General features: G+C 38.2%; 1 protein-coding gene across 1 annotated transcript in view; it reads right to left on the reverse strand.

Moving 5' to 3' along the window:
* LOC136833836 (muscle calcium channel subunit alpha-1-like) overlaps positions 1-23,502 on the reverse strand; it is a 698,390-nt gene that overhangs the window by 133,017 nt on the left and 541,871 nt on the right. Inside the window, 5 exon segments of the mRNA XM_067096136.1 lie at positions 686-806; positions 10,807-11,017; positions 15,604-15,755; positions 16,527-16,600; positions 18,517-18,662. Coding sequence (XP_066952237.1) covers positions 686-806; positions 10,807-11,017; positions 15,604-15,755; positions 16,527-16,600; positions 18,517-18,662 — 704 coding nt within the window.

A 23,502-nucleotide genomic window follows, 5' to 3' on the forward strand; every position in this document is an offset into this window, starting at 1 on the left:
ATAAATGAACTTTGGAATTCACTCCCCCAGACAAAAAAAAAAAAAGCAAAGAAAAAGTATTATTGATAGTTTATATCTGAAACTGCGGTTACTATAAGCCTTTAAGAATGGAGACAGTTCTGATGGCCTGAAAATCTATAAATAAAGCATTTCATCTTATGCTTTTGTCATAGGGAGGGAGGAGGAACTTTCATGTAGCCGCTTTAATTGATTTAAGTTTCAGATCCACGATAATCAGCGTCAATTAATTCTGTTTCAGCATGTACAATATTCAACAAACATCTATATTGAATAATTCACTATCTTACTTATGACAAAATTCCTTATGCTACAAGAAACAGGGCCTTTTTCACTGTAGATTGCTGTGTATAATTCATTTTTACTTTCATTATTTCCATGGTTTGATCCTTTTTGCCAAAACATAAGGGGTCACACCTGCTACCCGCTGGCCCATGCACATGACCATTGTAAAACAACATAACATGGCACAGGAACCCGCTAAAATACAAGAATCATACCATGTTTTAGTATTCACACAAGTAACTAAAACAAATAATAACTTCAGTGACAGTGAACCTGGTTCCCGATAATATCCATGCCGTCTCGGGTCAACCTGCGTGTCACGACTTTAGTCAGCAGTTCTCTTTCCTCCTTTGGATTTTTACAATTTTGGGTAAAAGGATACAGTTACCGCAGATGAACAGGATGATGAAGTAGAAGCAGGCAATGATACCTGGCGTCGCAACTCCACCGTAAGCTCTGATGCCATCATACATCACGACGTTCCAATCTTCACCGGTTAAGATCTGACGACAAATCAGCAGCATTAGTGGAAGGTCTAGTACAGAGACAGTGCTTCAGTACAGAAGGTCTGGTACTAAGACTATGCTTCAGTACAGAAGGTCTTGTACTAAGACTATGCTTCAGTACAGAAGGTCTTGTACTAAGACTATGCTTCAGTACAGAAGGTTTTGTACTAAGACTATGCTTCAGTACAGAAGGTCTCGTACAGAGACAGTGCTTTCAGAACTGAAGTTCTAGTACAGAGACAGTGCTTCAATACTGAAGGACTAGTACAGAGACATTGATATCAGTACAGAAGTTCTAGTACAGAGACAGTGCTTCGGTACAGAAGGTCTGGTACAAAGACAGTGTTTCAGAAAGACTGGAAAAATTGTTTCTGCGTTTTTCCAAACATGAATCTTGTATTCTTGACTTTTATGCTACTGTTGAAAGGAGTGTTACTGTACAGATGATTTTTTAATGAATGAGACACAGTGTTTCAGAAGACTGACAAAATTGTTTCTGTGTATTCCAAAGCTGAATCTTGTATTCTTCATATCTATTCTACTGTTTCAAGGTGTGTCACTGTACAGATGATTTTTCATTGAATGAAATTAATATCAAAAGAGTACCGAAGGCATGTAGTTTAATATGATACGATATTCATTAACATATAAAAAATATGCAAATAAAAAGACTGGAAAGCTATTAACAAGGCAATGCACATCAAGTTCATGCATTATTCGAGTTCATGCAATATGCAGAAAGCTATATTTGTAAAAAAAAAGGGAAAATATATTGCATATAGTATTATTTCCTAAGACAGAAGAATATCATTCTTAGTGAAGCAAGCTACAGATGCAATGACTTCAAACATTCAAACCATTTAAGCAAAAACAAACAAAACAAACTTACGTCACATAGAGCTTTGGTCATCAAAGACGCTTGCTGAGCATCGGAACCAAAATAATGAAAGAAACATGGTGATATGGAATGTCAAAAGTAAATTATACACGCTGAGGTGGATGAACTCACAGGAGCTGTAAGTTACATGCCTCCAGCAGCGTAACAGCCAGGAATTTCTGGAATCCAGGTAAAGTGGATTTTGCTAGCGCTGCCTAAATTCCGCCCCGACACTCTTTCAGGAACGTAAATGATGCTGTTTCTTGGCAGAAACAAACTGAAACCTGAGTTCTCGCCTTCCTACTTGTTTACTAAACCCGACGTCAAATGCACTGTTTGTTTACATTTTATGGAAATCAGGTTGTCTTCTCTGCTTTTCTTTTCGCAATCATTTATATGAAATGCAAATGCAACATTAGTCTTTTTTGACGCCACACATGCCATTCCTCATTCATTCCTTCACAATCGACAGACTTGGCACCTCAGGTAGTTCTCTTATTACCTCAGGCAATATTTGACACCTATTCCAGGCATAAAATCACACATTTCATCTCTATACTACCATAATAACACTCTCACACGTCACTTTCCCCTGCTAAAGTACGTTAAAATTGTTCCCTAAATCACTGCTAGGGAAATTCTCATATCTAAGATAATGAGAAGCTTTTTGAAAATGAACTGAAAATCATTTGAACTGTCGTTAGAAACTATCATTTGTTAGAACGTCTTGTCAGATAAATATCCTTCAATTTGTGCAGATAAATATCCTTCATTTGTGCAAACAAATATGTTTTTATCTGTACAACAAAATATCCTTCATGTATACAATATCCTTCAATTTGCGCATTAAAACTGAAATGCTAACGAGTAACAAAAGTAAGAACCAAATCATTAGCATCGTCCACAAGAAGTAACTTAAGAACCTAGTCTGTTACGATGCTCACTTTTGCAAGACCGCGACAGATAAAGTACTCCAGAAGATCGTCTGCAAGTAACGATTTTGCAAGAGGCCCCAGGAATAAAATTCTTATTCTAGACATGGAATGTGAGATGCGGATTCCACCACTGCATCAGCTGTTACTCTCAGTAAAATTCTGAACTGAGGAGAGAGACCAAGTGGCAGCAAAATATCAGTTTCTGGTTTGGTCAAGCACAGAACTCTGATGTTGGGATGGCTGCCATCAAGAGTTACCATTTTTATCTCTGAATGGACTGCTGACATTCCTCTCTGCTATTTGCCGTTTCAACTCTTGGGTTGCGTACTCTTTGCTTAGCCACAAAAACTGGTCATTTTTACTATCAAGAAAAAAATTATTTTTTGAAAGCGCCTTTTGACTAGATCTAATCACTGCTCAGTGAGAGCCAGATCTACTTTTGGTTCCAAAAGGCAACGCTGCCGTCAATATCCTATCATAAGGTCCTTACCTGATGCAATTAAGGACCAGTCCACATTTATAAATCAAGAGAAATTCGTCTTTCATCCTTCAGTCAAACCTAAAAGTATCAACCAGGATCACAGATTTATATATGAAAGGAATCAGACGATCCTGGTAAAAGTAAATGTCTCTATCTCAAATTTATCTTTGGAATTTCTGTGAAGAAGATGATTATGGAAAGAAGTCCATTAAACTAAAGATTCAGTTAGGGAAATCAAAAGAGATTAAGGTTATTACAGAGAAGATGAAGAAAACAACTATAGTACATTGTTACTAACTTTGTTAGTAACACATGCAAAAACAAGAGACTTTGAACTGATTGCAGTTAATTTACAACATGCACTGAACGATTACCTGAACTGGGACTTCTGAGAAATTTATAAAAACCTGAACGAGAAATTTTGGAGGTCCTAATACAACAAGTACTTTATTGATATGATGTAAACTAGTTATTTCGAACTCTGTTTCAGCTGTACATATTCAATTCCACTGATGCTTTCATACCCTTGTACCTAAGATATGTATCTCCCATGTCACTAGACAATCGGATTGTGGAAAGAGATAATTATTATTAATTACCACTATTAAACACTAGGATTTGTTTGCAACTCTTTCAGCTAGTTATAACACTTCAATAATTCACTTGAAATTGTCCCCAATCAGTGATAATTCACTTGAAATACTGTTTTCTGAGCAGGGACTGGATAATGTAATGTTACATAACAGGAATCTGAAACTGACATCTTCTTCCTTTCGTTCTTTCTTGAGAGAGAGAGAGAGAGAGAGAGAGAGAGAGAGAGAGAGAGAGAGTTACAGGAAAATGTGATACATCAACATGAGGGAGATCTTGACAGAAAGAAAACAAAAGCGTACAGACAGCCGTCATCTGGAGGTCAGAAGATTCCATAACGGCACTAGGTACACTATTCCATATCTTAGTTTTAGCCAAGATAAACCTCCTACTGAACTGCCTGGTATTAAACCTGATCTAGAAAACGACACCCTGTTTGCAGCAGCGGCTTGCCCAGTGCTGCGAGCACAAACAGCAAGGTCAGGGAAAGAAAGAGTGGAGAGAATGTTTGCTGTTAAACAAAACAGGAACAACATCGAAAAATAAACTGACATGATAGAACATCTACACCTTTCTGGAAAACAAATTTTAAAAACTTACAAATAATAGCTTCATCACGAAACATGCGAAATCATATCCGCAAGATAGCAACTTCTTAAGAAAGAAGAATGTTGCGAGAGACCATAAGTTACATCTGTAATTTTTCAGTAGTCACTGAGAAACAGAGAAATGTAAATCATGATGCAAAAGAGTGTTCTGGATCGACTAACTTTGAGTTCTAAAAGGGTACGTTCATGCCCCAAAGCCTACTCCAGTCATGAATACGTGCCAGATCTCTATTCATGTGTTCTGCAAGTGTCCATAGAAGCACAGGGTATCAACTGTGGAATTGTAAACTGTGCCAGGCTCCCATGCCTTCACAGAGACAATGCACATCAAGGCATCAGCATGCTGATGGGTCAACAGCAGCCTATCTTTGATCCTAACCGATTAAGAACCTCCGAATACAGATAAACAAAACTGTTCAAGAAAACTGCAGGATCCTAAGGCTTTGTTGGATAGCAGCCAGCATGTAGGTGTAACCTATGGAGGTTAGCCAGATATATGCAACTTAGTTTTAACATCTGGAGGTCATTTCTACTGTTGAAGATTCCACAACTCCGTTTATCACAACCCTCAAGATGAACATTTACTGTATTCCAAATTTCAAAGAGGTCTTATCGTTCCGCGATAGAAGATCTAGAAATGGACAGAGGGGAAAACCTGCAGCTTTCTGTTCGAAGAACTTCTGATCAAGGTTCAATGAAATCATGATTAGAATTTTTTTTGTAACATAAAACTAATTTATATGCAGCAATGCATCATCAAACTGCCTGGTGATTGTTAAAAAGGTCACCAGAAAAGAGAGGTCAAAGACATTTGATGTCTTGTGTTGTTAAAAACATGTCGAACAAGCTCAAATGATCTGCCTGATGACACAGATAAATGGCAATCACCTATCTAGCTCTTATCATAGGGTTTAGAGCACAAACTTTCATTTCAGCTAAACTCACTGTCTCCCCCATTCATGAACTATGGGAAATATTGAAAAAAAGAGTGGAAAGAATTCTATGTTTGACAGCAAAACTGTTTTTGGAGATTACCAAGAACGCTCACAATCAGACTAGAACTTGTCATCTAGCCTGGCAAACACAGGAAGGACTGCTGGGCAAAAGCACATACGATAAATGATAAAGCTACCGTGAAGAAAAAAATTTCCCAACACGTTCTATTTTGTTTTGAAACTGAAACTGAAAACTAAAGGGGGCAAGACTAATAAGCCATGGATAAGAATATCAAGATTTAGGCCAAACCCAAGCACTGGGACCTTACATTCAACGAAACAATTGTTAAAGGTGTATCAAGAGGTTGGAAAATTTGTTAAGATGGAAAAAAGAAAGAAAGAGATATGAACGGAGATACAGTAACAGGAATGAAAGGGGTTGCAGCTAGGGGCCAAGGTACGCCGCAAAGAACCTTAAGTAATGCCTACAGTGCACTACCCAATCCAAGCCTACTATCCTAGAGTTCTCGTTGCTGCTTCTAAACTTTTCTTGCGGGAAGAGTACAAACTTTCCAAGAACCACAAACTCAACACATCAAAACCCCAGAGACAGTTGGGTTAAAACGTGAGAGAGAGAGAGCACTGAGAGAGAGAGAGTTCAGAGATTTGCTGATGAAGCGTTTTTTTATTTCATATTTCATTTACCTTCATCTAAAGGATCAAGACGTCAGAGAGAGAGAGAGAGAGAGAGAGAGAGAGAGAGAGAGAGAGAGAGAGAGAGAGAGAGAGAGAAAAGAAAGGCCTAACACTTCATGTAAAGGATCAAGACGTCAGAAAAAAGAGAGAGAGAAGAGAGAGAGAGAGAGAGAGAGAGAGAGAGAGAGAGAGAGAGAGAGAGAGACACTATCATCTGATGGTTCAAGACAGAGAGAGAGAGAGAGAGAGAGAGAGAGAGAGAGAGAGAGAGAGAAATACTTTCAAGAAAGAGCAACACTTCACAAAGGTTCAAGACAGAGATGAGAGACAAAGTTACTTCTTGCATTTTCTTCTCTTAATTACCATCGTATCGTGGCTAAATATCTTTTCCCCGTCGTTCCAACTGGCGACAAACTCTGCATAAAAGATTAAGCATCACTGAATATGCTAAGTGGGTCAAAATAATATTCTAATGTAATAGCATTCTGATTGTCATAACAAGAAACGCATTCACATAAATAGCAATTTTCTCCGAAAAATATTCATCGTGACACACTAGCCCACAGCACCCTGGCCTATGGCCAAAACCTAAGACACCATACATGTTCCTGGCTTGCAGCCAGTCCTCCTACTACGCCGGTAGTTAGCATAATATTCGCCGCGGGAAATTATTATACACGCACAGAAATAGTAACAGAAACCGTGAACACATTCTCAGCCCACAAGTAATCGACGATCCGAATAATCATGTTGTTTATTTATACTGCCCTGTAAAATCGTTCAGCTGTAATTCCAAAGTCCTACTGACTAAACCTGTATCTGTGTATATCCCAAAATGCCACATTTATCATGGATAAATTGGCAAGAAAAAAATTAACTAAAAAAATGGCTGAATTAAAACCAAAACAACTAAACAATGCGCCGTAATTTCTTCGGTGCAATCAGGTGTTCTGTACAGCCGCTACAGCGTATAATCAAGGCCACCGAAAATAGATCTATCTTTCGGTGGTCTCGGTATAATGCTGTATGAGCAGCGGCCCATGAAACTTTTAACCAATGCCCGGTGGTGGTCTATCCTATATCGTTGCCAGATGCACTATCGTGGCTAACTTTAACCTTAAATAAAATAAAAACTACTGAGGACAGAGGGCTGGAATTTGGTATGTTTGATGATTGGAGGGTGGATGATCAACATACCAATTTGCAGCCCTCAGTAGTTTTTTAAGATCCGAGGGCGGACGGAAATAGTGCGGACGGAAAAAAGTGCGGACGGACAGACAAAGCCGGCACAATAGATTTCTTTTACAGAACACTAAAAAGATAAAAAGAGAAGAGAATTAATTATCTACAAATAACTTGCCTTCTAAAAGCAGAAATATTATGGAAATCAGGTAACATTCCTGAACAAAGCTGGGAGGCGAATAATCTATTGATGTGTACAAGATCAGCCTGGATGCCGGCAACCAAGATATTTTTCATTTCAACGGGAAACAACCAATTTTGACTTGCATGATGCAACCGTAGCCTTGTCCACCACTGCCATCCCTGGATGAACATCACAGTACAAAGACTATTTAATATTTCTGCTCATTTCAACGGGTTTAAAAAAAAAAAAAAGGTTTCGGCTTGATATTTTGACTTGAATCGTTTTCGCTTCTTGGTTTAAAAAAAGCTAACGTTGTCTTGTTTCCACCACTAAGATGACCTCTCACGGTCGTCATTAGAACAGTTTATTTTCTTTGATTCAAATTTATCACATTGTTCCAAAGAGTTGTCGATCAAGTGTGATTTATGCTTAGTTTTCTCTGGCCTTCCCAGGCGGAAGCGTGACCAGCATCCCCACTTCTGCCATATTGTTTGCGTTTGTCGCTTTATGACTTTTTATCACATCACCGTGATTCATATTCAAAAAAAAAACGTCCTTTAATATCCAATTCGATCTAATATATTTTCTATATGTTACCGAACTCCTATGGTTTGACTTCCTATTGTTTGACCTCGACCACCTATTGTTTGGCTTTTTGACCTCCTATGGTTTGACCTCCTGTTTGACTGCCTATTTATTTATTTATTTTTATTTATTTATTTTTATTTATTTATTTATTTATTTTTATTTATTTATTTTCATTTATAGCTTTCGATTTGATATTTCTGCTCGCAAGCAACTTTTATCGTTTTCGCTTCTTGGTTTATAAAAAAGGCTTTCGATTTGATATTTCTACTCCCAAACGACTTTTATTGTTTAGCGTTATCCAGGCTCAGGCTCAGTAATACAATTAGCACGAGATCACAGTCCTGGGAGATCTCTCAGTGACCTTCATTCTCATCATCATGTCTTGACCCCTATGATGCCCAACTTCCTGGAAAGATCTCACACCCCCAATCTTCTCTGACAAGGCTAAAATGTATCTAGTGCTAAGGAAAGGAATGGCATATAGAATGTTAGGCCAAAGGCCAAGCGCTGGGAACTATGAGATCATTCAGTGCTGAAAGGGGAAACTGAGAGTTGAAAAGTTTTGAAGGTGTAACAGGAGGAAAGCCTCGTAGCTGCACTATGAAACAATTAACAGGAGAAGCTGGAAAGAAAGATATAGGAATGAGAAAAATGTGAAAGGAAGTACACTAAATGGAATGAAAGAGGTTGCAGCTAGGGGCAGAAGGGAAACTGCAAAGAACCTTCAAAAATGCCTACAGTGCACCGCGTGAGGTGCACTGATTGGAACTACCTCCCTACGGAGATTAATTTCTAATTAAGTACTACTAAGAACCATGCTCTTATACTTATATAAACGGTGTTCTGTACATACTTTACGGTTCTAGTCCAAATACAACACAGTCACTTTCATGGAAATTCATGATGGCAAATAATTTTATAAAACCGAATTTGAACTGAACTGACTGAACTGAATATAGAACTTAGACCAAATGCCAAGCACTGGAACCTATGAGGTCATTCAGCACTGAAACGGAAATTGACAGTCAAAGGCTTGAAAGGTGTAACAGGAGGAAAACCTCAAAGCAGTTGCACTATGAATCAATTGTTAGAAGGTGGAAAGTAAGATGGAAGAGAGAGAATATGAAAGGAGGTACAGTAAAATGAACGAAAGGGGTTGCAGCTAAGGGCCGAAGGCACGCTGCAAAGAAACTTAAGTAACGCCTACAGTGCACCGCATGAGGAGCACTGACGGCACTAACCCCCTGCGGGGATAAAACCGAATTTGAACTCTATATGAGTCTTCACAGTCACAAGGTGCAAACACACAACCATTTTCCTTCCTACAATTTGAGTCTAACTTTGTAAGAAATTTATTGCATATGAAATCAAAGCACAGATACCGTTAACTCAAGAAATTTTTTGAGCCTCAAAAAAAAAAAAAAAGGGTGGGGGGGACTCTCGGCTATACACGTGATATCAAAAATATGGAAATAACTGTCACAGGAATGTAAAAAAAATATGCAAATTATTTTGAAAAGCCTTTCTCTTGTTTGAATATCAAAGTCTTGAAGAACTTACTGGTGTGTGAATGCAAGAACTGGATGGAATATAGGATGATTCAGAGGCCCGTAGGAATGGTAGGACACTCTCATTTCTACTGCCATTTTTCCTTGGCGTCTTTCATACGCTATTCTGCCCTAAAATGGAAGACTACAGTATCTGCAAAAATACAAAACTGAGAAGAATGATAGATATTGCAGTCTTCCCTTGCCTTACTACTGATTTTGCAGATACTGCAAATGGGACCCCCTAAATAAAGCACTGAAGAATCATTCTGAAACTGCAGTAACTTGTGTATTAGTGATTCACGAGCCCAATAGGTGGCATATCTCAACTTCGAAAATTTTGCAGATACTGCAGTTTTCCATTTCAGGGCAGTATAAACCATCTGACTTAGAGTCTTTGTTTCCCCAGATAACACCACTGTCTTTCAAATTATACCCTAAGTCAACACTAACAAAATTAAGTCATTTTTCAAAATACCCAAATACATAGTTATTTGAACTTTTCAGCTGCTTAATCTTGTTGGTTTAGTTCAGTGGTTCAAATCTCTCTCAACACAGGTCGGAAACATTCCTCCCATGAAAGAGCAGAATTTGCAAAACCGACCATAGTACACCCTTCCACGCAGTCCCTTAAGCATATCTTCGTTTCACTTACTTCTAAAGATACGAAAGGATGGTTTAGAGGTTATAGGTGTCAGCACTCTCTCTGGTGAAGCTGCAATTCTGTTTCCAACATTTTTCCAACAGTCTGTTGACAACGTTTATCCTCTCCATTCACTCAAACTCTCGCTGCCGGTTAAATTCTTCGATCAGTTCAGTGATACTCTATATAACAGTCACAACTGAGCCCCTTTCTAAGTAATTGCAACATGACATGAAATAAAGAACTAAACAGCCATCGTCCTTAGATGAATAAATACCATGCTCCATTGAAATTGCCTAGGCTGCCAATAGTAGACACTATATAACAATAAAACGCGCAGTGCATCGTGGCAAGCTATAACAATCATCACTACACTATGAAATAAAAAAGGAAATATCACACGAAAGAGAACGAAATCTGGGTGCAGGTGAAAATCACAAAAAAAAAACACACACAAACAGCTCACTATCCTAATAAATCAAACGAAAGATGCCCAAGGCCATCTCAAAAACGCATAACTCCATGCAGGCAACACTGATTAGATGAAAAGATAAAAAAAAGAAAAACGAACTGAAGGGACTGGAAGCAAAAATTAAAGTAAATAAATAAAATCTCAAAACAACATCATCAACATCAACCACAACAACAAACAACAACACCAACATCTCCAGAATAAACAAACAAGAAGAAGAAGAAGTAACATAACACCACTATCTGGCACGCGGGGTACCTGGAACACCGTCAACATGGCCTGAACAAAACTGTCAAAGTTATGCCGCGGTTTGTCCTCAGTCGGGTTAAAGTTAAAACGCCCACCGAAGACCTGCATGCCCAGGAGAGCAAAGATTATGATAAAGAGGAAGAGCAGCAGCAGCAAGGAGGCGATCGACTGGATCGAGTTGAGGAGGGAAGCGACCAGGTTGGAGAGCGAACGCCAGTATCTGTAAGGAGTGATTGATATAGACACATCTGGGACCACCGGGCATAAAAGAATTTGGGGGGGGCGTGGGGTGAGAATGTTACATTGTAAGGATTGATATAGACACATTTGGGACCACCGGGCATAAAAGAATGGGGGGCGTGGGGGTGAGAATGTTACATTGTAAGGAGTGATATAGACACATTTGGGACCACCAGGTATAAAAGAATGGGGGGTTTTGGGGGGCAGGTGAGAATGTTACATCCTGGGTGCCAACGCTTTCAAGCCACATGGTCTGAGCATGTGGAGGCTTGAAAACTCATGATTACATCCTTGAACCCAGCTAGACTAGGTTACAGGAAGCCTTCATCCAAGATCTGAGTGCTCACAAGAAAACCTGGCATTCTCACCCAAAATGTACCATTGCTGACCGGAAAACGGACTTGTAATTAAGAGTGCAAGAAGATACTAAAGGATGAAGGTCAACTCACAAGTGAGGTCAGAGGGTTCTGATTCATAAAAGACAGAATTATCGGCCAAACCAGGCAGCAAGTTGGACCCTCGCGTCCAAAATGAACTGCAAATTGAATTGCTGTAGTGGTGTTCACTAGGTGTCCCATTTTAAACCTGAGTTTTTATCCTCTTATTCAAAATCATATCCGCCATGGTAACAAATCATTACAAGTAGAATCGGCAAACAGGAAATATGAGTGGAAAAAAATTTTGGATACTCTTAGTTCCAGATAACAATTGCAATGGCCAGACTACTTGTGAGCCAATTCCTAGAAAAATGAAGACATAAGAAATAACACTAGATGGTTTTGGCCGAAGGAGACTTTGCTCAACTGTACTTTTACAAGATAAACTTACTACGTCAACTGACTTCCAGAATGCTGCAGAATCTTTGTGTTAATACAAACACAACGCCTCAAACAACAAGCCTTTCTCAAGGGACGCCATTTCAAATGAGCATGCTGACTGTCAAGAAAATCTAAATGATCCCTTGAAAGCTATCGTCTGAGAAGTCACGTTTTTAGCAACAAAAGAGCCAGCAGCAACCAGAAGGAATACGATCATACAATTGCCGTGTTTCGTAGTCTTGTAAGTCATACAATCGCTCCAAAGGCACTGAACTTTCGTCAAAACCTACAAATGTTAGATCTTATGGCTGTCCTCTATTTCCCAAGAGACTAGCTGTAGGCGTGGCCAAGTACAAGGGGATACAGAGTAGATATGCGTATGAGATCTTAAGCCTAAAAGAGACTGGTCAGATGACGCCCTGCAGCCAGGATGCTGATTCCTCCATTTAGTAAAGAGAAGAGGCGATGTGTCAATGCAACATGCTGCAATAACAGGAAGTTTAAACCTCACCCTGCTTCTAGATGGTGGTATTAGAGATTTTTGGCAATCAATTTCAGCAGCTGCTCACGAACTTACAAGATTTTCCATGGCATGCTTCCCTGCCAAAGCTTACAAAAAAAAAACTCAGAGTGTTCATTATGGACTTGAAAATAAAAGTATAAGAGATTGCAGCTCTCTGGGTAAAAATATATGAGACCTGCCTAAAACCGTTCTGAAAGGAAATATATAATTTTCATCCCAAACATTTTCAGCAGTTAAAAAAAAAAAAAACATTAGTTTAAGCAGTATAAAAAAAATATGAGAGCAGAGTCTGTGCATAAACCTGAATATATATACAGTACATACATATATGTACACATATCCAGGTTTGGGCATAGTAGATATTTACTCTGCAACTGACACACTGGAAGTTGCTTTCAACAATTAGGTTACTGTTTGAATGTACATGAATCTAGGTTTCACTGATGAACCTTGTGAATTGCAAAAGATATTATTAAACCATGACATCATACCATGAGGCTATTAAATTTTAAGCCTCTGTGAGTATATATACTGCAGAAATGGAATTTACACTTAAGAGAACGTAGCCCTCTCATTAAAAAAGGTCAAGCATTTGTTTATGGAATGAAACAAAATGAGCTCTTTAACATTAAAAGATTATAGTGCATCATTCATGGGTAACAATGTTAATAAAAGGATATGGACATTGTGATCAGTCATACACAATACCTATAAAAAAAAACTGACTTGTCTAGATGATCAGGAGCTTATATAGAGTTTATCTTTTAGTAATTATATCGACTAGCATATATCAGGTCATAATACGATAATGCATTAGAAAAGAGAGAAGCGGCCCCCAGAAGAGACATTTGAAGGCCACTGTCCTTCTCCATCACCAGAGGAAGCAAATGCAGATGCATTCCGGATCAGCGAAAGTGAGCAGGGCTCGGCCTCGGCTTAGTAACTCGGCCAAAACATTGGTTTGGTTCAGTTTGCAAAGAGTTTGGCTATGCAGACTCTGACTAGAAAGAATGTGGCTATAAAGAACGTAGCTATAAAAGAATCTGGCTATAAAGAATCTGACTGTAAAGCGTCCAACTATACAGAGAGTCTGACTGTGCTGAGTCTACTACTTCGACATGACAACTGCTGCGTTCGCCACCAGATGGCAGAGTTAGAAAGCCGCCGACACGAGCTCACAGCTCGGACATTCCTTGTTGCAAGCACGTGACGCAGTCGTTTTATGTACCTGGAAGACAGTCAACAAGGCGGCCCAAAAGGAATTAAAATTACTACGCTGTTCTTTTGTGAACTTCCCTCCGAATATCTGCATTCCGAGTAGGGTAAAGCTAAAGATGAAGAGGAATAGTATGACAAGGAGTGACATGATGGACCGACACTGGGACACGAGCGAATGGACCAGGTTACTCATTGATCGCCAATACCTGTAATCATACAAGTGTCACACCGATAAGGCTGGAAAGAGTTAATGGATATAATCACCTCTTCTTCATCCCACGGTCTCGTCAGGTGTAAGATCGTTCATTTTCAGAGTTCATGAATGTTTTCCTTAAGCTTACAGGGCTTACATCAACGATATTATAATGTAAAAAAAAAAAGCGTCAGAATTCCTCGTCTAATACACTACTCTACAGTTTTAACCAAGTAACAGAAAAATCAGAGAAATGGAAATCAAAATACGTTGTACGGTTTCATATGCAGTGCGGGTTTTGTACAAGTTTGGGGTCAGACGACTACCCTACAACTGTTTTGGAATGGAATGGAATGGAATATAGAATTTAAGCCAATTGTTTTGCTTCTTTTTGACCCATTTATTGCTAAATTTCGGAAAAGAAACACTTGTGATAAGTTCCTGCAATGAAGGAGCAAAGAAAAAAAGGACAGACTTTGATAAAAAAAAAAAGTAATATCATAACTCAGCCCTTGTGGAAAAAGTTTCCATAGGGGAAATCAGCTTCACAATTCTTTTTTTTATTTTTCAACTTCTTGCTAATGATAAGAAAAAGTTTGATCAGTTGCCGACGTGAAGAGATCTGATAGAAGTTGACGGTCTTAAGGACCGAAGAGTTGTGTCTCCTGCATAAGTTTAAGTGTCTAACCCACAGTGTCGCCATTTCTCAGGATACACCCTACTAGCGTTGTGTATATTAAGCGCTTTTCATATATCAACTATTAAAGAAACAAGATCATAAACGCATGTATTAAATTGTACTAAATGGGTAAAATAGCAAGAAAATACATTTTAATAAACAGTAAACCCATAATGTACGTAATATTGAATTTTAATAATGGAAACTAGAATTCAAGTAAAACATATAATATCAAATTATATACCTCATTATTTTCTAATGTAATATAAATAATATTCGTTACAGTTACCCGAATCCTATAAAAGCCCAAATTCTAAAGCTTCGACGAAACCTTTGTAAAAATTATGTAAGTTACAGGAGAATGTTTATATTTCAATTATTCCTTATTTTCAAATTCCAGAGATTCATTTGTCACAAAAATATTGATCACAGAATTAACACATTCTGAAAAAATAATAAGTAATAATTATTGTGTTCCTGTTATCACTGTCACTTCATAGTGAATGCAAGAGCAAGAAACTCTGCTGAGGAGCTTGGGAGACTTAAATTACAGAGGAACTTGGGAAACTCAACTTAGTAACTTGAGAGACTCAACTTACAAAGGAACGTGGGAACTCAAACCTAAAAATGAACTCGAGAAACTAAACTTAAAGAGGAGCTTGAGGACACTCAACTTAGAAAGGAACTTGGGAAACTCAACTCAGAAAGGAACTTGGGAAACTCAACTCAGAAAGGAACTTGGGAAACTCAACTCAGAAAGGAACTTGGGAAACTCAACTTAAAAAACGAGCATGAGAAACTCAACTTACAAGGAACTTGGGAAACTCAACTTACAGGGAAACTTGGGAAAAACTAAACTTACAGAGGAACTTGAGAAACTCATCTTACAGGGAAACTTGGGAAACTAAACTTACAGAGGAACTTGGGAAACTTAACTTAAAAATGAACTTGAGAAACTAAACTTACAGAGCAACTTGAGAAACTCAACTTAAAAAGGAACCCGAGAGAATTAGCTTACAGAGGAACCTGAGAGACTCAGCTCACAAAGGAACTCGGGAGACTTAACTTACAGAACAACTTGGGAAACCCAACTTACAGAGAAACTTGAGGAGGACCAACCTCAGCCCCAACTTACTTAGTAACTTTGAAGACTCGGAGTAATCTGACGCAACGGAGCACAGAGACACCGAGGGGAGGCATTATCTCAGTAGAGGTAAGGACCACCTCTGTTATACTACTGATAACCACAAAGCAATCAAAACGGTTGAATAACGACACAAAGTAACCCTGAGGAATGGAGACGAAGTTTCAGTTACTTTCCCAAAGGGGAACAGAAATAACATTTCAAATACAATGGCCAGAGGTTGTCAAAACTTAAAAAAAAAAATGTTGGTTTGACACAAAGCTGCAGAAACATTTAAATAATGAAGTTTTTTCATTCAAAAGGAATATAGTATTTACATAAATGAGCCAATCAAATGCTATCACTGAAAATGTTTTCTATAATATAATCAAACACAATGGCCAGAGGTTGTCAAAACTAAAAAAAAAAAAAAAATGTTGGTCTGACACACAGCTACAGACGCATTTAGATAATGAAGTTTTTTTCATTCAAAATGAATACTACAATATTTACTTAACTGAGCCAATCAAATGTTATCACTAAAAATGTTTCCTAAAATATAAACATATAATATTATTATAAGGCTTATTTTCTTAAGGAATGCAGTATTTACTTAACTGAACAAATCAAATATTATCATTACACTTTTTTCATATAATATAAGCATCTTAAGAAGCCTGCTTACTATACAAGTAAACTAAAGCTTAAGGTTTTTTCCTTAATAAATACAGTATCTACTTAACTAAACAAATCAAATGTTATCTTATCACTAAAAAGTTTCCCATGGTAGAAGCATCTTAAGAACTACTTTCTATGCTCACCACAAAAGTAAACTCAAATTACACTGCTACATCATTGCCATGACATACCCACTTTTGCTTTCAAGAAGTGAACACTAACTTTCGGCAAACTGTTTATATGATCTCAATACTCACCTGGAAGCCTAAACTGTACATTTTTAACAACATTTCACACGTAAACAGCACCACGAAGAAAAGGTTTGTATAATCTGTAAAAAAAAAAAAAAAAGAAAAGAAAATGGAATATAAGAATGGAATATGGAGTTTAGGCCAAAGGCCAAACACTGGGACCTATGAGGTCATCCAGGGCTGGAAAGGAAACTGAGAATAGGTAGTCTTGAAAGGTGTAACAGAAGGAAAACCTCGCTGTTGCACTTTGAAATAACTGTTAGGAGAGGGTGGACAGCAAGATGGAAGAAAGATATGAACGGAGGTACAGTAAAAGGAACGAAAGGGGTTGCAGCTAGGGGCCATGGAAGGGACGCTGCAAAGAACCTTTAGTAATGCCTACAGTACAACCCGTGAGGTTCACCGACGGCACTAACCCCCTACGGGAAAAAAAGCCGAGAAATCGTATAATAAAAAGGTCATTATTGCAGAATAAAATTATCCCCCTTTTCACTACTAGAATTGCCATATCATATATCACACATAAGGTAGGTCACTATGATGCTATGAATTACTTTCAACCAGTCTAAGACAACCCTTGGATAAAACTCACTTGTTTGCCTAAGCTAAATGCAGACACATGGCAAAATTCTCTTCATTAACAGAAAAGGACACCCATTGGTTTCTTGATCACTTCTTCATTAATTAGGTTATAGTTAAACCCTCGTGACCCTTTTACAGTTACAGCATTTAATAGTTAATGAAAAAATTAAGTCCCTGACAGTTCTCACCATAGTAAAACTATTATGTTTAATAACAGTAATGCAATAACAGGCTTCAACTTTGAACAGTGCAGTTATTCAGTTACAATGAAATGAAAAACGTAAATTAACAGCCTATTAAGAAAATGGTACCAATTATATTTTCTAAATATTTATTTCTATTCACAGCTTTCAAGGTCCTGTTTGCAAAATGACCACTGTGACATGTCAGATCAGTGTATTTTCATTTCATGTCTGAGGAAGGCTCCAAACCGAATGCTGAATTCTTGAATCATTCCTAAAAGTGACTTTTTTTTTTTTAACTTGAATCCCAAGGCCTTAACTGGAAAAATTAGTTATAATTTACATCTTTCCTCACAGGGCAACAGAGATAGAGTTAAAATGCACTGCCCTAAGATGGAAGACTGCAGTATCTGCAAAAATACAAAACTGAGAAAAATGGTAGATACTCCCTTGCCTTACTATTGATTTTGCAGATACTGTAACTGGGAGCCTAACAGGTGGCCACTAAATACCCGTGGAAAGCACTGAAGAATCATTCTGAAACTGCAGTCACTTGTGTATTAGTGTTTCATGAGCCCAACAGGTGGCATATCAATTTCGAAAATTTTGCAGATACTGCAGTCTTCCAATTTTAGGGCAGCGCACTACCCTTGATAAGACCGTCTACTGAACAACAAGCTTTGATAAAAACCGGGAAGGATGTTGGTATGTAAAAAAAAAAAAGCACTGTAAAAAAGTATGGTCATAATAAGCACCTTAAACCCTTATTGAAAATCACTATGCCTCGATGGAGTAAAACATGCACTCTAAAAATCTAAAAGGAGAACTACACTGAACTTACTTTGATTTAATTACAAAGAGGCTGAGACCAGATATACATACGCCTATACATCAGATGGAGTCAAACTGTTGGAATGCCAAAATGTCACTGCAGTTTCAGAATGATTCTACAGTGCTTTATTGAGGGGGTCCCATTTGCAGTATCCGCAAAATCAGCAGTGAGGCCAGGGAAAACTGCTACCATTTTTTTCTCAGTATCTACCATTTTTTGGTTAATAACTCAGTTTTGTATTTTTTTTCAGATACTGCAGTCTCCCATTTCAGGGAAGTATACATTACTATCTGTATTTGACACTCTTTTGTCACCTACATTTTGACACTATTTTAGAGAAGTACACAATACGTAACTCAAATCTACCGTACCTTTGACACTAACAATACCTCGTACGTACCTTGGAACTTGCTTAGCCAGTCGGGTTGGCGATAATGTTCGCTGGCTAACACTGCCGTGTTGAGGAAGACGAGAACGATGATGAGCCAATAGAAGGCCTGGGATTTCACCGCCTTTCGACAGGCACGCCTCGCCCGCCGATTGATTCTGCAACAAGTTCAGTCGTAAATACATGCACTGGGAAGGTCTTCGTAAATCTGTTGTGAAGCCTTCTTCACAGTGCTTAAATCTAAGCACCGTGAATTAGGTCTTCATAAATCTATTATGACGCCTTCTTCGCAGTGCTTAAATTTAAGCACTGTGAATTAGGTCTTCATAAATCTATCATGGAGACCCTCTTCACAGTGCTGAAATCTAAGCAACGTGAATTAGGTCTTCATAAATCTATGCACTGTGAAGAAGTTCTTCATAAATCTATTCACAATGAAGGTTTTCACAAATCTATGCACTGTGAAGAAGGTCTATCTATGCACTGTGAAGAAGGTCTTCATAAATCTATGCACTATAAAGATCTACATAAATCTATGCACAGTGAAGAAGTTCTTCATAAACCTATGCACAATTTATGAGGGTCTTCATAAATCTATGCACTGTGAAGAAGGCCTTCTTCATCTATCTGCCCAGAAAAGTGTTTACAAAGAAAAGGGGCAGAACAAAGTCCTCATCAATCCTGGTGAAGCCAGTGATCTATTTTTGCTTTAGGTGGCAATGTAGGGGTTTCAGAGCCTCGACCATTTTATCCAAACAGATGGATCTGGAGAAAGAGAAGATAGATAGATAGAAAATACAGTTTAGGCCTAAGGCCATGCGCTGGCACCTATGAGGCCATTCAGAGCTGAAAGGAAAATTGAGAGTAAGAGGCTTAACAGGTCTAACAGGAGGAAAACCTGGCAGTTGAGCTATGAAGCATTGTTAGAAGAGGGTGGAAAGTAAGAAGAAAGAGAGAATATGAATGGGGTACAGTAAAATGGAATGAAAGGGGTTGCAGCCAGGGGCCGAAGGGACGTTACAAAGAACCTCAAGTGATGCCTACAGTGCACCGCGTAAGGTGCACTGACGGCTCTGACCCCCTACGGGAAGGAGGAAGAAAATGAACATGGCTCGTGTGCAACACGCCATCTTGTAAGAAGACTCCCCCAGCTAAGCTCTTCATGTATCCTCCAATGTTGCCGTACAATAAATCTCAAAGTTCATTCTGTCCTGATTCGATAGCATGTTCATTTTCTCATGACACTCATTAAACTCATGTCTCACTGTTTACTGATAATCTTTACGCAGAGTGAACTTAGAAATAAAAATCCCGTGAAACATTGGTGCACAACTGACAACCCAAGAAAGTTTCCTTTCACTGGCATAAATACATACAGTAGAAAAAGATATCCATATAATAAATATCACACAATAAATATGGAAAAATCTAAAATCTGACTGAGGGGTTTCCATGCAAGAAGTCACTTCAAAACCAAATGTAAAACACACTAATGAAACATGAAAAACATATAAACTATTCTATATCACTTCTTGGAAATACCCTTGAGCAGAGTAATAAATGTATGTTTAAGAATACATACATACATACAAACATACATCATATAAATATAAAATGTATGATGTATGTATATATGCACACAAGGCACACACACGCTTCCAGGTAACATTTTTCGTCAATGTTAATTTTAAAAATCAAGGTGTGACAGCATTATTACCATATTCCTCTTTACTTCCTTAATTAGTTTATGGCAACAGCAACAACTCAACTCTTGAAATACAGGTGAGTTTATTACTTTATAACACAAGAAGGTATTTAATCCATAAAGTTTAAAACTAATTCAATGGTAAAAGTGGCAACATTGTTTTTGTGGGTTACCTTTCTTTCCAATTTGGACACATGAAAATAGGTTCAGTTCAAACCTTTGCCACTGATTTCATCAGTATTATCTGGTTTTCCTCATGATTATATATATATTCTCCTTTTATTCCTTGACAGTGGCTGTTTGCAATTCAGGCTGTGGTTTTTGGGCAGACCTGAGATTAAATCTTGGTTTTCATTGAAAAACTTCAGTTCACTGTACCAATAGAAACGTTTCAGTCTTAACAGATCTATAACCACAAATTGATACTGTAAGTGAATATGTTGTAAGTGACAGAAAAATCACACTATAACCAAAAGGAGAAGAGATCAAATGCAGCTCAAAAGTGAGTATCAATCACTCCTGAGAAGCATATCAGAAAGTCACCACCAGCAGTGAAGTGTCATAAGGGCTGGAAAACACATTTACTTTAACAAGAGCACAGCAGCTTGGACTTTTAGAGGTCTTGGCCTCGTTTGCATGAAAGGGACAGGTAAACAAACTGGCCTATGCAGAAATAAAGATATCTTTTTTTTAGGCTGTGGGTCCATGAAAAGAAAGCAATACATCTGGAGAAGTAGCGAGTTAAATCTCTACCACTTATTCTGAAACTGATCTCAAATCGCCTAAGGCAGCAAGCATTCTGAGGAGATAACCTGATTTAGTCAACTGAAGTTATTTGCAACTTCACTGTAGTAGCTTGAAAGTAGACACCTGTTTAGTGCCACATCTTCATCTAAAAGGGGATTGGAAAGATCACAAAGAATGAACAGATAAAACTATGGTACCTGAGATTATCAATCAGATCCAGCAATCTGCTGACTGGATCTCAGAAGACACGGAGTCACTAAATGGTAGTTTTCAACTCAAGCCTGGTACTGGAATGTTACCTTTAGTCTAGACTTCATTTACCTGTGATTTCCTCTATCCTGATATCAGCATCTCCTCTTCCCAAGGATCTTTCCGTTAGAGCACTAGTAACTGGGGGAGTTGGATACTGAAACAAGGCAAAAGGGCAAGTACACTCTCGTTCAGGACAGGCATACAAAGGCCATTCACAAGTTCTCAGCCTCTCCCAGGAAGCAAAGATGATAAAATAAATCTCCTATCCAGTTACCCAAGAAGGTTGCGGCCAGGGCCTGCAAATATTTTTCTACAGCATAAGAAGCCAGTTTGAGTCAAAGACCATCCCATGTTGGACGAGTAACGTGCCTGCCACCTGTACTGTGTGAGCAGGGGAATTGCACTGGGCCTCCTGCACGCCAGTTTGCTGCTTTTCTGGGTGCTTCTTATTGATTACTCTTTTCCAACTTCCACATTTATGAGGGTCTGAATGTTTTGTAGTGAATTATGACCCAATCAGAATCCCATAACAAACAGGCCAGCACCTGCAGAGATGCCTCTTGGTTGAAGTTTTGGCATGTGGAGAATTATAAAGTTTCCAAATATTAATCTGAGTATTTAATTCATGCTCAAAGTTGTGAACACTGTAAAAATTGTCTCAATAACCCTGGAAAAGAGCCAAAAATATCCTTGAAATTTCCCCTCTAGTCAAATTCTGTTCTAGGGTCATTTTTGGCACCCATCTTGCAGACAGCTTGTTCATCCTCACACATCAGTGAAGAGTGTACACTGACTCAGTAATGATGCCCACAGTCCTGTCCAAACTCCCAGCTTAAAACTTTGATATAAGGCATCAACATTTCTGTCACTGGTTGCTGTTTTTGACCGTCCCAACCAGAAGTCATCTGCGCTTAATTACTCTGTTTACATTTAGCAGTTTGCCTCATGCCAATGAAATAGGGAGGAAAGCCCTCGCCCTCCAAGAGATCTGACCATGTCGCCATGGCGTTCCTTAGGGCTTTTAAGCCCTCTTTCAGAATTTTTTTATGTCTGTTTTGATATTTTGGTTGTTCCTTGTGACTTATCACTGGCCTTTTCAGCTATGTGCCAACAGACAGTTTAGATGGATAGTTCCTGGACTATACCATTGCCATGTCACCACTAAACCTTTCTTTTCTACTGCTAATATTAGCAGACAAACGCACTGAGCATAGGACAAGGAGAGTATTCAAGGGGAAACAATATGGATATATGTAACGTTGCCACTGCTCTCTCTTCTCATAGATTTGACAAAGACAACAAAAAGGCTGCTCTGTATGAAAAAAGGACGTATTAACGAACATTTAAACCTGTGTTTTGTCTGAGATTCCGCTCTCAAGACATGAAAAAGCATTACAACAAACATTTTCTTTTCTCAGAGCGTATTAAAAGAATACTTCCAACAGAGTTGGTTCCCTAATTTCACAACAGATGAATGGTGGCACGGTATTAGCACACACAAGTGATTCCCTTCTGTACTGTTTCGTTATCTCTAGGGACACCAAAGTACAGTAGTAGTCATGTGTACACTACCTTTTTAAAAAATGGAAAAAAACTAAAAAAAAAAAAACTAAAAGTCTCAGTATAAAACAAAACAAAAGAACAAAGGCTAAACCAATCTCAAAATGCTAAACAAACACCATCAGTGCAAAATGAACTGTCCAGTTCACATGATATTCTATTTCATGATATATTTTTGCTCGTTTCCTCTTTTCCCGAGTTCTTTCGTATGCTGCAATTTATCGGTTCCAAGGAATAGCAAATTGCCGTATTGATTCACAACACTCAAAACTCAAAAAATTGGCAAAACAAGAAAAACAAAAAAGACCTATTCTATTGCTAACAAAAACCCTTTGAAATAATACGGCAGGACTATTATTTACTTCAGATTAGCTCTCAAGGTTATTAAACCCACATCTGTTGTACTTCAGTGTCTTGACAAATCTTAGCATAACAGAACTTGGGAAAGGAAGTTCTTTCGCAAAATTATTCTCATGAAGAATTAAGAGGAATAAAAAAATTAAACACTTCAGTTCCAAACTCTGTCACCAGGTTAACCACACATTGTGAAGTAAAGGGGTATCATTATTTAATTTCACCTGACGTATGTGGTAATTATCTTGCTGTAATGTTGGTCAATTGTGAGGGGGGGGAAAACTGGTCTCTGTTCTGTTCTGATGACAATCAACTACAGTGCATATTTGCCAACCTACGAAACTGAATCCACACTAACGATTGAGACAATTGAGAAGATA

Source organism: Macrobrachium rosenbergii, chromosome 52 (genome assembly GCF_040412425.1).
Source record: "Macrobrachium rosenbergii isolate ZJJX-2024 chromosome 52, ASM4041242v1, whole genome shotgun sequence".
NCBI classification, from domain to species: Eukaryota; Metazoa; Arthropoda; class Malacostraca; order Decapoda; family Palaemonidae; genus Macrobrachium; species Macrobrachium rosenbergii.